Below are 17,636 nucleotides of genomic sequence, written 5' to 3' on the forward strand. Positions count from 1 at the left end.
AATGTTTAAAACAGAATACTTCATAATCTTAAAGAAACCGCAATGCGTGCTTCTAAATATCATCGAAACTTTAATTCATTAACTGTTGAAAAATATATTTTAAAAAGCTAAGTTTCGAATCAAAGTTTTGACCCCAACGTACTTTATTTCTCGCTTATGTTTCATAAAAAAAAAATTAATAATGTTAAAAAATATTTGATTTCAGTGTACAAAAATTATATCATTAGTTTAAAGGACGTAATTTCTTTTCCTTTTACAGAGTTTGAGAATGAAAAGTCAAACTTTAGACCTAAACGGCCTAGGCACAGTTTTGCTAAAATACTAATATCTTCAGCCTTGATATTACTCACTCTACTTTTCATTGTTGTCTACTATGGAGAATATTTTCAAACCGAAGGTGAAAACTATAATTTTTGCAAAATTTCAATAATAATAAATAAAAATATCATTTATTTTAGAAGTGCTTCATGGTACGATGCATGTCAATACAGCTCATACATTCATTGTCGAGGATCCATCATTACTTACGGACGAACCTTCACATTCGAGAATAAAAAAACGAGTACTTGAAGATCTTTACCCCACAGCAACTCTAAGAAAATGGCGTAAAATTAATCTTTATAAATATCAAAGAAAATTTCGGATAAAACGTGATATTTCAAATGAAAATACAATGATAGATCCTATGGAATTAGATTTTCAAGAATTGCGAACAAAAATTCGTGATAAACGAAAAATTATAGAATTATCAAAATTGGAGAAAGATTATGCCAAATGTAAACAAGAGTCAATAAGTCACAGTGAGTGCATGGAAACATTTGTTAAAATGTACAAAATTGCCAGAGATATAAGTGAGAAAATGGAGAAAATGAAACAAATATTTCGAGATAGCGAAGTACATTTGCATGCAAGTTCTGTTTCAGCATCGATGGAGAAATATATTGATACGAAGAAATCTTCTAAGCATCAGAAGAAATATGAAGCACACGCAGAGGATAGTAGCTGGGAGGTGAAAAAATATGAATCAACTTTGAAACCGACATTTCAGACAGAAGAATCTATTGAAGATGATGTCTTGGACCAAACAACCGAGTCAGTCAAACGTGGAATGAAGAAATTGATAAACACCAATAATGAGGAGTTAATTCCGCCTGAAGAGGTTTGGGTTCAGGAAGACAAACTTCCACATTTGGATACAAAATCTGACGATGCAACTCAAGTTTTTGAGAGCAGAAGTGATGCTACCACTGAAAGCTTTCATACAATTTCGGAAGACGATACATTAAACCAAACAACGACTAAGGAAGTTACACCCGGAATGAAAAAATTGATTGAGACAGATGGTGATGATTTGATACCTTCGGCCGATGTATGGGTCGATGAATCCAACGTACCACATTTGGATACAAAAACTGACAACATTCCAATTATTTTAAATACAACATCATTTGATGAATCACAAAATTTTGAGACTTCTTCAATTCCTTCGATGACAGAAATACCATTTTCCAATGAAAAAGCAGATGAAATAAATTTCAACACCCTTACCACTATTTCTGATTTTGATGGGCTCGAAATTACAACTGATACGATGGATAGTTTTAAGGTTGATCCCCTAGACGTGACAACTCAGAGCTTTGTTGACATAAGTGATGCTAACACTGACAGTTTTTATACAGAAGCTGAAGAAAAAGTCTCCCGAGTAACTGAATTTGAACAAACAACAACTGAAGCTGCAAGACGTGGTCTGAAGAAATTAATGAAGACCGATGGTAATAATTTAATACCATCAATTGATGTATGGGTTAAAGTAGATGATCTTCCTCATCATGATGGAAAATCAGCTGATATTATTCCTGTAACTTTAGAAGTTTCAGTTAATGAAACTGATTTTGATTTCTCGCAAATTTCTTCAACAATTAATCCAAGTACTGATAAAATCACAACTGAAAGTTTTTCTGAAGATTATGTTGAACCGATGACGAAGATAATTGAAGAAATGGATTTTGATTTTGTTACCTCAAAACCAACAGAAATTACAGAAACCCCTTTGAATTTACATGATGAATCTGATAAGACTCCAATTCCTGACTTGGATTTCACAGCATTAAATGATAATCTAACTGTTACCACTGAAAGTTTCCATACAGTTTCTGAAGATGTTATCAACGAAGAAAAGATCTCTGATATTACAGAACCAATGTTTGATGTTTTGGACCAAACAACAGAAGCAGTTAAACGTGTCCTAAAGAAATTAATAATGGCTGAAGGTGATGAACTAATACCACCTACTAATGTTTTTGTTGAAGAAGATGAACTTCCACATGAAGATGAAAAATCAGTTGATATTCTCCCTGTGATTTTCGAGACACCAGTTAACGAAACTGATTTTGAAATAACTTTAAACCCTTCAACAACTGATGGAATAGAAATTTTGATCGATACAGAATCAAGCAGTACGGAATCTTTAATTTCTTCGGAACCTGCTGAAATCGAGGAAACAACTGATACTTTAGACAATTTTAAGATAGATCCCTTGGATATGATTACGATTAAAAATCAAAATACAACAACTGAAGAATTTAGTGAAGATTACGTTGAACCAATGTCGAATCATTTTGACATGGATTCTGTTACTTCGAATACAACTACTGTACAATTCAATGAATCTCCTGACCAAAATGAAGATCCAATTATTCCTGAAGAAAGATCACGCGATATTCTTCGTCTGGGAATCAAAACTATTCTATCAAACTACACAACGGATGTCGAATTTACTTACAGTGGAAAGTGTATTGGAACAAGTTCAACCACAACAAGAACTATTTCCAACACAACCCCAAGTAATAATTTAACCGAAGAAGACTGCAAGACCCATGACCCATCGACAGAAGGCCCATTGATTGTGACAATACCATCACAAGAACGTAAGCCCACCGAAGAACTAACAACTACAACAATCTCTTCTTCAAAATCATCAAAATCAAAGGAGCATCCTTTAGATGATCCAAGTAGTAAGGAGAACATGCTTGATGATCAAGATGATAACAATTACTCCAAAGTACCAACAACAACTGCTTCCACCTTAATTGAAAACGTGTGGAAACAGAAATTCAAAGAAGGATCACATGATCCTGGAGAGAATCTAGATGAAAACACAAATACTAGTTCTGAGCTTATTGAAACATTTGGAGAACTTGATATTCATAAATTTGGACCGAAAATGAATCCTAGCAAAATGGCAAATCGTGGTAAGTTTTATAAATCATCTATAATCTTTAATGGACATGATAATGCTTCCATTTTTTTAATATTTCAAGACTCATAAAAATAACCATATTTATGTATTTCAGGTAATAACAAACAACTGCTTACCCTTTGTGACTACTTGGCCAAACAAACCCGCAGCAAGGTTACTTCCAATCCAGAACAACAGCAGCAACAACAACAAATGGATGATATAACTCCATCGCCAAATATTCAATTTACCAGTCGTGGTCCAGGTTTCCCAGTTACTGGAGAAACAATGAAAGCATCAGCTCAATTTTTCATAAATCCCAATTTTGGTATGCCATCAATTCCAGTTTGCTTCTACATAACCCCAGCGAGTTTTCGAATGATGATGCAACCATTTTGGTCACCCTTCTTTGGAATGCACGGAATGGGCGGTGGCAGTGGTAGTGGAGGAAATTCTGGAAATTCTGGTAGTGGTGGAGTGTTTATCATACCACCATCATTTGGTAATATGCAAAATAGTGGAAACTTCTTTGGCCAGACGAGTCCTTCGGGAAGTGGGTAAGTCTTGGAGCTACTAACTTTTGTTGATTGAAATTTCACCTAACCAATGATAATTATTTTTTTCTAGATCTCAAGGCAACATCCCTAATATATTCTCAAAAAGTGCTTCCAACCAACAACAACAAAAACAACAACAATTCTTTTGCACCTACATGCAAAATGGTGGCAAACAATCCGGATCAGTTGGCAACAGAGGCTTCAATAATATCAACTTTAAGCTTCGTAACTCCTCTGGCAATGTTTCATCACCATCTGATATCATCTATTCGTCATATTGGAATAAGCTTCCTGGCTACCACGGATCGAATTTGGGCGAAGAAGATCGTTTTCAATGCCCTATTGAGGGAGATGTTCCTTGTTATGGTGGTAACGAATGTGTCCCGGAGAAAAAATGGTGTGACAGTACTGTCGATTGTTCCGACGGAAGTGATGAAGCAGCTTGTACGTGTCGAAAGAGAATTCTAGAGAGTAGAATTTGTGATGGATATCAGGACTGTCCCTTAGGGGAAGATGAGGTTTGTTCTATTGGGGACTTTTTACTTTATCTAAATATTTGTCTTTAGATTGGGTGTTTTGGCTGTGAGAATTTCATGTACTCCTGCTATGACAACGAAGAAGAATTCCAAAGAGCAAACCGCTCCACCCTTGCTATGTGCTACAGTGCCGCAGAGCGATGCGATGGTGTTCGAAACTGCATCAACGGCAGAGATGAAATGGGATGTAATTTGATTGTGGGTGATCTAACTCACCATATGGTAAGTTTCTAAGTTGACAGCACCTCAAAAAATCACTCACATTGTTTGACCTTCAAGTCGCATGCGGTATCCGGGTCAACTGGTTATCTGTACCGAAACTACCATGGAGAATGGTACCCGGTTTGCAACAATGGCCAAAGATGGGCACGAGAAGCCTGCTCTGAAGAACTTGGAGTCCTGGCCGAAGAGCCCCTTGTCACTTTCCAGGAAGTTGAGTTGCCAGGTCCGTTCATTGAATCCCACCACAGTGGTGGTGCTCACTTCTCACAGTCCTGCCAGAAGCGAGAGAGAGACATGCTCAGTGACATCACGTCACATGTCAGATGTCCACAAGCCAAATGCGGCATCATTCAAGAACTGACATCTCCATTGATGCGCTCGAGACGTAGACGACGTCGAAGAAGTGAACCCAACTTGGCCGAAGCTGGCCGAATTGTGGGAGGAGACTTCAGTAAGCCACTTCAATGGCCATTTGTTGTGGCAGTTTACCGAAATGGAGACTTCCATTGTGGAGGAACGATTTTTGACGAACAATGGGTGAGACAATTTCGTAGTGCTCTGTGAAGATGCATCCTTAAAAGAAGATTCTGTGCACCATATGAATTTTTATTTTTTTCTTGAACTCTACACCAGATTATCACAGCCGCCCACTGCACCATCCATTACCATAAATATTTCTACGAAGTGCGTGCAGGAATGCTCCGTCGGTCGAGTTTCTCATCGTCGACACAGATCCATCATGTCACACATGTGGTGGTCCATCAAATGTACGAACGTCGAACTATGAAAAACGACTTAGCTCTGATGCGGATAGATACCCCCTTGCGGTTTAACAGGTGGGTGAAGCCAATTTGCCTACCAGACATTGGAAGGACGACAATGGGCACTGATTGGATTTGGGGACCAGAAGTCAACACCATTTGCACCGTAGTTGGATGGGGAGCTGTTCGAGAAAAAGGCCCAGGAAGTGAGTATTACGTTTGCATCTGTGAGCATATTCTGGGGTTGGGTTTTGCAGGTGATTTTCAATTCTCTTAGACTGACATTGCAAACGTTCAATTAGGTGACCGGCTGAAAGAAGTCCAACTACCCATTCGCAGACGATGCACTGAGAAAGATGACCAGGAGGCCGAGGATATATGTGCGGGTGAGGCTGCTGGTGGGAGGGATGCTTGCCAAGGTGACTCAGGTGGGCCGCTTTTCTGCCGCAGTGTGTCCAACAACAATGAATGGTATCTGGCCGGAGTGGTGAGCCATGGCAATGGATGTGCTCGAGTTAAGGAGTTCGGAGTGTACACTAGGGTGGCATTGTATCTAGATTGGATTGCGATGGCCATGAAGTCCGAGTTCCTTCCAAAGGTGCAACCGAAACAATTGTGTCCTGGTTATGTTTGTATTTGGGGTGGCAAACGATGCATACCCCAGTCGAAGAGATGTGATCGTCTGGTTGATTGTTTAGGTGGTGAGGATGAAGTCGGGTGCATTTACAATTACATTCCGGATGTTGGTGCTTCTGCTGCTGGTGCTGGTGCTGGCGATGGTACTGGACGAAATGCATCAACGACTCCAGTGATGGATGAGGCAGATCAAGATGGAGCCGCAACAACAGAGACTGATGGTGTAGTTGATGGGAAACATTTCAATGGTGCAACTGACACAGAACCATCATCGTTCGAAATTCCAAATGGTAATATAGCCATTGCATCAACTGATGATGCAACAACACACTCACAATCAGAATCAGACTCAGACTCACCCTCAACTTTATTAGCCGAGACGATAAGCGAAAAAGTCGAAACCATTGTAGACTTCACCCCGACAATGCCTACCATGACATCGCCCCCAACTGCAACTCCCCCAGAGCCAATTACTGAACTCAATCCCTCTTCATCATCGTTCTCGCCGTTGCCATTGCCGTTGCATTCGCCATCACCATCGCCACCAACATCACTGGCCGACCAATCTAAGTTGAAAGATTTGGCAGTTAAATTTTTAGATACAATCGAATTGCAAATTGCATCAACATCAGCAACTACTTCGCCAACTGAGGGCTGGGATGCCGATACTACAAATACAACCCCTCTGACAACAGCCACTGGTATTGGAAGTAGCAGTATTCGTAGTGTCACTTCAATAACTGGATTTGGAGATTTTAAGGCAGATCTGATGGGAGAATCAAGTTCGGAAAACCCAACAGCGGTGCAGAAGCGGGAAAACGCAACGGAAAATGAAACACCAACCATGATGAAACAACTAAAAACAATGCCAAAGAAAATTGCCCAGAAATTCGTGTGCGAGAAGTATGAATGATTGGGGTTGGGTTTTGGGGGAGTTTTTGATAAAAGGTTGCCTACAAATAAGATAGGGCTAATGCGTTGTGTGTGTCTGTGTTTTTTTTTTAGGATTCCTCAGATCATTGACATTAGCAATAGATGTGACAGAATAGCAGACTGTGAGGATGGGACCGATGAAGACGGATGCACGTGTCGGCAGTATTTGAAGGTAAGAAGGGGATTTCTTGGAATTAGAATTCTTCAGTTCCACCTAACGTATTTTTAATTCAATTGGTGTAATGTGTTTCTATATGAAGTCTTGGATATAAAAGTCGCTTATTGCATCTTTTTTCAATATAAACTCTAAAACAGCGGGACCGGTTTTGATGAAAATTTTAGGTCATACTCAAACCAGTTGAACCAAATAAAGGAATGAATTGGTTTTATCAAGAGTAAACAAAAATATGAGAATTGGAGGATTGTGCGTGTCAGAATTCTTGAGAAATCGATTGGTAAAAATTCTGTTTCCAGATTTCTGAGAAAAATATTCTTTATATTTTTGAGAATACGGAACTTTCTGAAATCTTAGATACATAAGCTGGCCAAATATTTACAACTAAACTGACAATCATCAATACTGTTGTTTTTTAAAAAAATGTTGGCTGAATTGATTGCAGTAGTTCTTAGATATTTAAGAAATATTCTGTTCGTTCTTTTATTCATTTAGGGACCTCTTAACATCCTAATTTGTGACGGAAAAATAGACTGTGATGATTTTACTGACGAAGATGATTGTGGTTAGTTTAAATAATTTACTTTTCAACTCTGATATTTTATCCATATTCATATTTTTAAAAGGGAACTGTACGGCAAACCAATTTTTGTGTCCAATGTCAAAAACCTGCATAGACTCTACAAGTCGGTGTGATGAGATTGTCGATTGTCAATTTAAGGAAGACGAAAAAGATTGCTGTGAGTTAGCCTTTCATAAATATCAAAACTTTCCCTCTAAATGTGATATATTTTCTAGTTGCCCTAACAAATGGCCGTGAAATTCATCTTGATTCTCACAAAATACCAAAACTTCAAAGCTCAGGGATTTTCTCAAGAAATCTAAAAGGCCAATGGCGTGTCGTGTGTTCACACGAAACCCAATACCATCAACACGTTGCTAAGACAGCCGATGAAGTTTGTTCTCTGCTCGGTTTTAAGGGATCCCTATTCCATAACACCACTGAAATCACACCACACACAATAGTTCCTATCGATCCAGATCTTGCCCTAATGGGCATGCCTCTTCCCACGGACCGCCATGCAGTTGGCGACAGTGGACATTTCACCAAACATTTCAGTTACAATTTGAATATTCCCCATCAACCATCTTCACCACGAACTGAACGACTTGGAAAATCCACCATGTCAAACTGTCAAGGTTTATACATTGAATGTGTCACAAAATCCAACGAAACTTCTCCAATGAAAACATTAATTGCCGGAAATGAAATAAATACGAAAACCTTGAATATTCCAGAAAGTTTCAAACCGAATAAAAAAACCATAACATCAATTTCGGAATTATTTTCGGATAAAAAAGATGAAATTCTGGATAAATTGAATAAACTTATCGAGACAAAGAAAACGGTTTTGGTACATGATAAATTGCACGAAGGTGTGGAGAAAATACATTGGCCGTGGTTGGTTGGTGTCTATGTTAATGGTGAATTATGGTGTATTGGTGTTTTGGTGGATAAACATTGGGTTCTTGTACATGAATCGTGCTACATTGGTGTAAGGTGAGTATTTTCAATTATTTTCTTTGATTAGATGGGAAAAGTGATGCCACTTTGAGGTTATATAATTTTGTTTGTAAACATTTTCGAGAATTTGGAAATGAGTTCAAAGGTAGTTTGGGTTAAATTTTTATTATGTGAAATTATGTTTAAGTAATTTAATAAATATGAATTTAACCCAAGTTTAACATTGGGTGTTAAATTAACCTAAAATAGTAAAAAACGGAAATATATTAAAGAGAGAACTTACATTTTATAGACATTTCGCCTAAAATACTTGAAAATGGTTCATTTAAATAAATTATTAATTTAATCCGATGTACACTAAAAATATTTCGTGAATTAATTCATTTTTAAAAGAGTCTTCTATCAAGAAGCAAAGGAGAATTATAAGCTAAGACATGGCTATTGGAAGACACTTTGGAGAACCCAATATTCGAAAGATATTAGAATATCCAGACCTAAGTATAAAAAGAGGCTGGAATGCGACCCACACTCATATGTTTTAAGGTTTTCGTATACTGTTAAAAAAGTTGTCAGTTGAATTATTCTTAAAGATTTAAATTACCAACAACATTTTGCATGTAATGAAAAAGTTTTAAGTTTAGTATAGGTTTTATTTTTTGTAAGAAAACTGCCTATTCGATTTTTCTCAAAATTTTACTCAATGTTAACAATACTAGTTTAAAAATAAAATAAAATTAATTTAAAGCCAATATCTTAAAATTTTGTAAAGATATTGGAGTCGAAAATCAATAATTACCAAATTTTATTAATTTTTTTGTTTAGGTTTTTATATTTTGTAATAAAAACTGTACATTCTATTTTCCTCAAAACGTTTCCAAATGTTGAAAACAATATTTCCTCTAAGTTAAAATTTACTGAAAGCCATAATCTCAAAGTTTTGAAAAGATATTTGAGTCGAAAATCAATTTTTACCAATTTAAATATATTTTTTTTAGGTTTTTAATTTTTTGTAAGAAAACTTTCAATTTGATTTTGTTCAAAATGTTACCAGTTTTTTTCGTTGCACAACGTTGTTTGGAAGATAAAATCATTTTTTTTTCGTAAAATTTTCAAGATGACAAATATTCTTTTTTTTAGTTTTTTTGTTTTCTTATACAAAAATGTTATTTGGAATTTTTTCCAAAAATATATTTGTGTGGCATCACTGAAAAATATAAAATCTAAAATTTAATTCAAGTCTCTAGCGTCATTAACCAAAATATTCACCTTTTTTTCAAATTGCTATGGTAAGAAAACCACCCACGCAATTTTCTTGAGAGCCCTTTCTGCATCTTTCTGCATTATTATCTGTATATTAAAATTTGTTTGAAGTCGATATCTCTACTGATTCTTGAGGTTTGAAAGACGAAAAAACATCGCGAAAGTACAGACTTACGGACGTACGAACGTTTGTATACACGCACGCACAGACATCTCTCTAAAAATCTTTTTATTTTCGACTCTAGGGACCTTGAAACTTCGAGAAATGTCAAAATTTTCAATTCGCCCATTTGGACCGATTCCTATATGAAGTTATTAGTAACTAATTGGTTATTGGTAAATATCCAAAGAGTTTAAGTCTAAGGACATCTTAAATGTATTAAGAATTAGCTATTTTCTATATTTTCAAAACTTATCACGTTATCAATAACAGTTTCATAATTTAAGAGGCTCAGAGTCATCTTCTTATTTAATTTTTTCAATGATTCAGCTTTAATTTTTTCCCAAATACTAACAAAGCAATTTTCGAGGTTAACAATGACCACAATATAGTCAATGTGGATTAAGCCAACAAACACATAAAAACACCAAAATTGGCTCTATTCGAAATTAAAAAAATTACGTCAACGTTAAAATAATCGGATATTAAATTTTTTTTTCTTGTTCCATTACCCAGTCTCGATACAGACTTCGTGACGGTTCTACTTGGTGGTGGTAAAAGTAAACAAACCCTCCACAAAAGCCCCCACGAGCAGATTAAACGTGTCGACTGTTTTGATACTGTCGACAACAGCGACGTAATGCTATTGCACTTGGATAATGCAGCTCATTTTACCCGCCATGTGCTGCCGACTTTCCTGCCGGATATGTAAGTATTATCATTGTTTTCATCCTTTTTTTTTCTGTTGGTTCTCCGTAAGCGATTATACCCCTACTAACCAGCTGGAATTGAAGCTGAAGCTCTAGCTAATGGAACTATTATTGTATAGCATCATCATCATCATGAGGCAGGAGGCCACAGTAATAAAAGGGAAGATGCTGTGTCCGCGATAATAATGTGATTGTAATTGAATGAGGCAAACAAATTACAACCATCAGCAGTTTGTTTAAAATGTCCTTTATCTTTACTCTTTTATTTTATGTTTTTTTGTTGTCCACTCAATTCGGGCTGACCATCATATCAGGATATTGACGGAAAAGGATAAGGGAAAAACTTCGAACAAGTGTATGTCAGTGGTTCATGATAAATTCGGTGGGATTAAGGTAACACCGACAATGGAAAAGCTTGAGGCGACAATGTGTAGCAAAAATAATGAACTATTGTGCTATCAGTGGGATTGGGATCCAAAAGCTATTTTGGACTTTAAATTGAAGCACTTTGGAAATGACCAGGACAACGAGAGGGAAGAAAAAGTATCATTATCTTCATCGACGAGAACGACGAAAACGACGCCATTGCCACTGGATCGAGATGAAGAAGCAAAAAGTTTATTGGACTTCTGCAAGGACATCGAGGACAATATAAGTTGTGGATTTTTATAATTTTATTTATAACCACTTCGATTTAACTTATTGTCGTTCGTTTGTTTTTAGATTCTTACAATCAAGGAGTTATAGTTTGTCGAGAGGAGAATACAGGGTGGTATCCGATGGCTTACTACACATTTAACGCTACCGAATGCAGCAATAATTTGAACCAACCATTTGCCGTAAGGACATTGGATAAAGTCTATGGTTTCATACAGGAAATCATTGGTAAGAGAGTAAATATCTAAGGATTGTGTGTCCTTCTACACTGTCAAAGCACTCAAGCCCATCAAGCTAGCTCTTTCGTCCTGGTCTATATCTAATGATACTAATCAATCATTCATGTGCAACAGAAGTGTCCAAGTCCAAGTCATATTTTCTTTTCTTCTTCTTTCTCTCTCTCTCTCTGTCTACAAAAAACACTCATCTACTATCATTTTTGTCGAAAAAGACTTCCTGGTGTAACTTCCTTCATTTCCTATTTTTTCTGCGTCCATATCCTTTAGTGGGATGTCAATTTTCATTTGCACAAAAATTCTCATCCTGATGGTTGGCGGAGTCGATTCATAACTTTTTGCTTGAATTTGTTCTTGGTTTTTCCTTTTCTGTTTTTAGATCAGCCAAAATGTATGAACAGCGATCCTAAACCCAGGCCACATTGTCCAGGACTACGATGTCCTTTGGGCAATTGCTTGCTACCCGACCAAATGTGCAATGGTAAGGTCGACTGTCATGATGGAAGCGATGAGGAAAAAGAAAACTGTCGACTCCACAGAAATGGTAAGTTGAAAAGGTAGTAAGTCCTTGGAATATATAAAAAGAGAATACCTCTTAAGGTAGCCAGATATATGTAGGTTTTGTATATAGAAGGGTTCAACGTCAACTCTGGGATAATTGCCATGGGACATTATTCAAAGATACTAGACACTCTTAAGATATTTTCTTACTGATTATTTTTTATTTCTTGTGACTCGTGCCTTGCAGTTATTCATAGATAAAGGTCTATGTTTTAGGTTTCCGAATGAAAATTAAATTTTGAAAAGTTTTTAATCTCATTATTCTTGAAATTCATCGTTTATTCAATTCTTTGATTTTAAAAGCTGTACTTTTATGAATTTACCAATTTTTTTTGGATGAGTAATTCAAATGATTAGCTAGCTCATCCCTTACAACTAATATTCAAAGGATCTTAATTAAGATCAATAGGTTCATTTAACTGGTTGTTCATTGAAACATTTGGAACACATTGAATGAAAGAGCTAACTGAAAGTAAGCAGTAAAATCTTTATCAAAGAAAACAACAAAGAGCAACGGACCAACATGGTTTCCTTGAGGGATACCTTAATAAACAATCGATATTTGTCTACTTTTGTGGATCTGTATTCACGAGGAAAACGTATGTTTTCTTATTGGACACTGAGGCCTTGAATTGTATAAATATCAGAGAGAGTATCGTTCAATTATTCAAAGTAACTGATCCGCGAAAAATTCTTTAATTTCATTGTTAAAGAAAGTAAGCTTTATTTTTAAGTCAATATTTTTCTCTGAAATGTGAAATATCATTATGAATGGCACCTCCAAGGCCCTTAATTCAATTTACTATGGAATAAAAAAGAAAACTGAGTTCCAATTTCCAATGGAAGATGGTAATTGGAAGACTTAAAATATACTCAACCCTTTGTAAGATTAAGACTTTCACATCGGTTTCTTTATAAATCGTAAGACTTAATTAAATAAAATTTCATTCTTGCACGTTTTTTTTTTTTACAGAATGTAAGGCTTCAGAGCTGAAATGTCGCTCGAACGGAAAATGCATACCGAAGACAAAATTCTGTGACAATATTTCGGATTGTGAAGACTTGACCGATGAGCCATCTATTTGTTCCTGCTTTACATATTTACAGTAAGTCCCCCCAAAAACTTTCACATCATGACAACAACACACCAAAATAACATTTTTATTATCATCCCCCTCACATCACCTGTCATTAATCTGGCTTTCCAAAATTATTCCTTGATGTATACAGGGCTACAGATCCAAGTAAAATATGCGATGGCATACGGAACTGCTGGGACAAAAGCGACGAGAGCTCTGTGCTATGCAATTGTACATCGGATCGATTCCCATGCGGAAGGTAATTTCAATGTGACACACTCTCCATTTATCGATTTATTAATCCCCCGGGTGGTTGGTTGTCGGGTGACGTTCATCCTTACCCTACCTTACCCACTATATACACTATAAAACAGTTCCCGCAGTGAATGCATCCCCAGGGATTTTGTATGTGACAAAGAACCCGATTGTCCAAATGGCGAGGACGAACGATACTGCTATGGCATTGAACAACCAATTAAGACCTACAGGTATGTGTTCAGCATAAGAAGACAACATAATTAAATATTGTGTTCATGCTGCGTTATATATTTTTAAGCTCTAAGGCTCAACCATCAGCCTATCCATCATCATCCTCATTCACATCAGGCTATGGACAGGTGACTGAACAATCCTATGGAATTTGGCACACAAAATGCTTTCCACGCCAACGACCCCCCGATAGCGATGAAGTTTCGGAAATATGCCGAAAACTCGGCTACCACAGCCGGCGTCCACCTAGTTATCGACTTATCGACGATAACGCTGACATTGTGGCTGCAACCCATGTTGAAAATGGTGGATTCACGAAATCACCTGGAAAGTATCGAGACGCAACTAAAGCGGTGGTAATTAATAAATTCTCTCCCCTTCATCTCAACGAAGACTTGACCCTCATTATGAAACCAAGTCGTCCAATTGCCCAGTTAGTCAAGTGGAATCAAACCGATTCGAAGAATTGCTATCGCTTGGAAGTCAAGTGCAATTGAGTGCGTGTTAATGGGTACTTGTATAATCGGAAGGAGGTTTCAACCAAAAGTGGAAGTCGAGTGAACTATGTACATATATAAGGCTGAATATTAACACAATTTACCACATCATCAAGCAGTGTTAAATTGTGTCAGGGAAAGAAGGGGGAGGGGCGGCGTATGAAATAAGCTACGTGTATAAAGAACTTAGGAATATTTTTGTACTTTTCTAATAAAACACAAAAGTTGTTCTTCTTCTGGGCAAAACATCCTCCTGCTGTGTGTGATGTGATGTTATGGCTCGGAAGAAGAAATTCAAATATTGTTTCAGTTTTCATTTAAATGAAATTATAAAAATTAACGAGCCAAATAATAATTTTATAGGCTCAATAGAACGTGAAGCTTTTGGCTTTATAGAGCTTTATATTTGCTTTATATTTGGTTCGTGTTTGTATAGTAGGTACATAGGTAGGTCTGGACTATCGAGGTTTGAGAATGTTTTGAGAATGTAAGTACCTTAAGAAAATATTTATTTTGAAAGTCGCAAGATATATCTTAACTGTAAGCAGCTGCTCAATTAGAAAACCATATTTATGAACAATTTTAAAGATTGTAAAACTTAGATACTTAAAATTGATAACTCAGATTTATTCTTAAGTTTATGAATTTGTTTTTTTTTTGTTTCATTGTTAAGTATAAAAACGAGGAGTTAAACTTTAGACATACGGGCGCTTTATAAATTGTCTTATGTCAACTTTTTGGTACAATGGCTTCATAGATCACTGTTTACTAAATGATAACAGTTTATTAAAGCTTTTGAAGGAATACGAATATGGGGATTATAAAGGGTGATTTTTTAGCTATTATCTTTTTGGCAACACTGGTTTAAGCAGTTGACGCACGTTTCGTATTTTGTTTCACTGTTAAACATCTTCAGTTTGGTCTATAATTTAACCATGAATCGTCTTACAGACGAACAACGCTTGCAAATTATTGAATTTCAGTATCAAAAAGTATGCTCTGTTGAGAAAGTTTATCGCGCGCTTCTTCCTTTTTTTGGTCAGTTTAATCGATCCACTGAAGCGGCTATTCGGGCTATTGGGACCAATTTTTGCACCAAATTTACATTGTTGGACCTTAAACCACCAACACACTTACGTAGAGTGCAAACTGAAGAAAATATCGCCTCTGTATCGGAAAGTGTTAATGATGATCATTAATTATCGATTCGTCACCGTTCGCAGCAATTGGGCCTCTGTTACTCAACAAAGAGGAAAATTTTGAGGAGGGTGCAAGAATTGAAGCTGAACGACTTACTGCAACGTAAAATTCTTGGTAAACGAGCTTTTGGAAAGCTGGCCGAAGATCCACTTTTTTACCGAAAAATTGTGTTCAGCGCCGAAGCTCATTTTTGTCTCAACGGGTACGTAAATAAGCAAAATTAAAGTTTTTGGAGTGAATATCAGCATTTTGTATATCGAATTTGTTTGAAAGCTACTTTCTCTCTCTCAGATGTACATTATATTAAGATATAAATAAGAAAATATTCATTCCGCGACATTGTACGAACCAAGCTAGTACATGTGTTTCCTTAATTGCCAATAAAGTTAATAATAATTTGTGTTGAAATAAAGTTAATTGTTTTATTGTATTTAGAAGCCACAAAATAATTGGCGACGAGGATAATTTTAAACAAAAAAATAGTGAAATCGTGAACATAAATACATTAAAAAAAACCACGAGGTGTTAAGATTTGGCTTAGTTAAGTACACTATTGGATTCATGGATTCATGAAGGAAGCACAACTTGCTAGTCAAGTGTCAAGAATAATGATGGTGGTTTGCAAACTTCTTTTGCAATTGAACCATTCGATGCCCAAAATATTAAATGGACAAGATGGGTTGATAGATTCAAGTCTCTTTTTGAAAATGCAGTCGGAAAAAGGTAAATCTCATTCTACACTATATGAGAGGCGATGCTTATACATTGTGCGACAAACTCTCACCTGTGAAACCAGCAGAGAAGATCTACACAGAGATCGTGTCGACGTTGACGTTCTATGACCCTGAGCCTAACTAATGGAGAACTACAGATTTCATTTACATAAACAAAAGGACAGCGAGACGGTGGATAAATTTCTAATCGCATTAAGAAGGTTATCAGCGAAGTGCAAATTCGGAGCGTATTTGGAGACAGCAATGCGTAACCAATTTGTGTTTGGTTTATGTAACCAACGAAGCCAGAATCGATGTTTGGAAAAGAAGTCTCTGACTCTGGATGAAGCACTGGGTTGACCAAGACTATTGAATTTTTTTTTATGTTCTTTACACTTCAGAAAACCATGTTGCTGTGATGTTGCAAATGATATTTTTACTAAAATATGTTATGCTTTCACAAACATCTTGTTCAAATACTTTAGGAATGCAAGAAAGCTTTGCAATGGGCCTGTAGTTGCTTATATACGACTTGTTACCTTTCTTGAAAATTGGTGTTAGAAATGACTTCTTTCATATACTGGGAAATTTGCCTGTTTTTAGAGATAGTTTGAATGTTTGAATTATCCTAGAATGGTGCTGAGATTCAGAAGGTGAAGGAGCTGGAAGTAAATTTCGTCAAGGAAAAAACACACAAGAAAACTTCGAAATTAATGTCATCAAATGCTAAAAAGTGTTTTCTATGTGGCGACACTAGTCATGTGGCGTATAAATGCCGTTTTGTGGACGCAGTGTGTTATAGCTGACAAAAGGGGCACCTGAAAAGAATTTGTTTCAAATAGTTGGCTTGAAGGACACATAGAAATGTTTCGGTAGTCTTCGAGTTGAGGAAAGCGATATTGAAATATTCAGCTATTTTGGAAAAAAAAACTAGAATGTCTGGGATTTGTACACGTTCTAGTCAAAACTAATAGAGATGGTTGTTCAAAACGTCTAAAAATGTACATAACCCGATTAAATCGAAATGCACTGCTGGGACTTGAGTGGTTACGACAAATTTGCTTGGATTGAAAAAAGGTTCTAGATGGCCAATTGAATGAAGTTATGCAAATAGAAAAAACCGCTGCAGCAATGAAAATTAAAGCTCATAATGAAGTTGACAAATTGCTACACAAATACAAATACAACGTTAAAGATAACTGAATTACTAGCACGATTGCATGTTAAGAAATATGTAAAACCTTTTTTTTCAAAGCTCGCCGTGTATCCTTTTCCCTGATGAAGTCCGTGTAAAACGAATTGGATAAATTGGTTAAAGAGGATGTTTTGGGAAGAGTTGAAAGGAGTGAATGGGCAACACCGATTGTTGCTGTACGGAAAAGCAATGATAAAATTATAATATGCGGCGACTCACGGTAACGGTCAACCCTAGTTTAGTTATCCACGAGTATCCCTTACCACCGAATGATGAATTATTTGCTTCAATGGCTG

At 36.4% G+C, this 17,636-nt stretch overlaps 1 protein-coding gene across 1 annotated transcript; it reads left to right on the forward strand.

The window, feature by feature from the left end:
* Window positions 1–475: 475 nt before the first annotated feature.
* Window positions 476–14,497, forward strand: LOC129945237 (serine protease nudel). The gene is made up of 19 exons (XM_056054898.1): window positions 476–3,251; window positions 3,354–3,795; window positions 3,866–4,313; window positions 4,362–4,553; window positions 4,611–5,090; window positions 5,187–5,520; window positions 5,617–6,853; window positions 6,956–7,055; window positions 7,554–7,623; window positions 7,685–7,798; window positions 7,857–8,619; window positions 10,520–10,711; window positions 11,028–11,368; window positions 11,437–11,598; window positions 11,986–12,150; window positions 13,141–13,273; window positions 13,398–13,505; window positions 13,621–13,734; window positions 13,803–14,497. Exons 1-19 carry the CDS (start codon window positions 476–478, stop codon window positions 14,230–14,232), a joined length of 8,601 nt encoding a protein of 2,866 aa, XP_055910873.1. The 3' UTR covers window positions 14,233–14,497.
* Window positions 14,498–17,636: the final 3,139 nt, after the last annotated feature.

The sequence above is a fragment of the Eupeodes corollae genome, chromosome 2 (genome assembly GCF_945859685.1).
Source record: "Eupeodes corollae chromosome 2, idEupCoro1.1, whole genome shotgun sequence".
In the NCBI taxonomy this organism is placed as follows: domain Eukaryota; kingdom Metazoa; phylum Arthropoda; class Insecta; order Diptera; family Syrphidae; genus Eupeodes; species Eupeodes corollae.

Excerpts from the sequence above, each read along its gene's own strand:
- LOC129945237 (XM_056054898.1), top strand. The coding sequence starts at position 476 with ATGCATGTCAATACAGCTCATACATTCATTGTCGAGGATCCATCATTA. Across the intron at positions 3,796-3,865 it reads ACGAGTCCTTCGGGAAGTGG|ATCTCAAGGCAACATCCCTA; the intron begins GTAAGTCTTGGA and ends ATTTTTTTCTAG. Across the intron at positions 5,091-5,186 it reads CGATTTTTGACGAACAATGG|ATTATCACAGCCGCCCACTG; the intron begins GTGAGACAATTT and ends ACTCTACACCAG.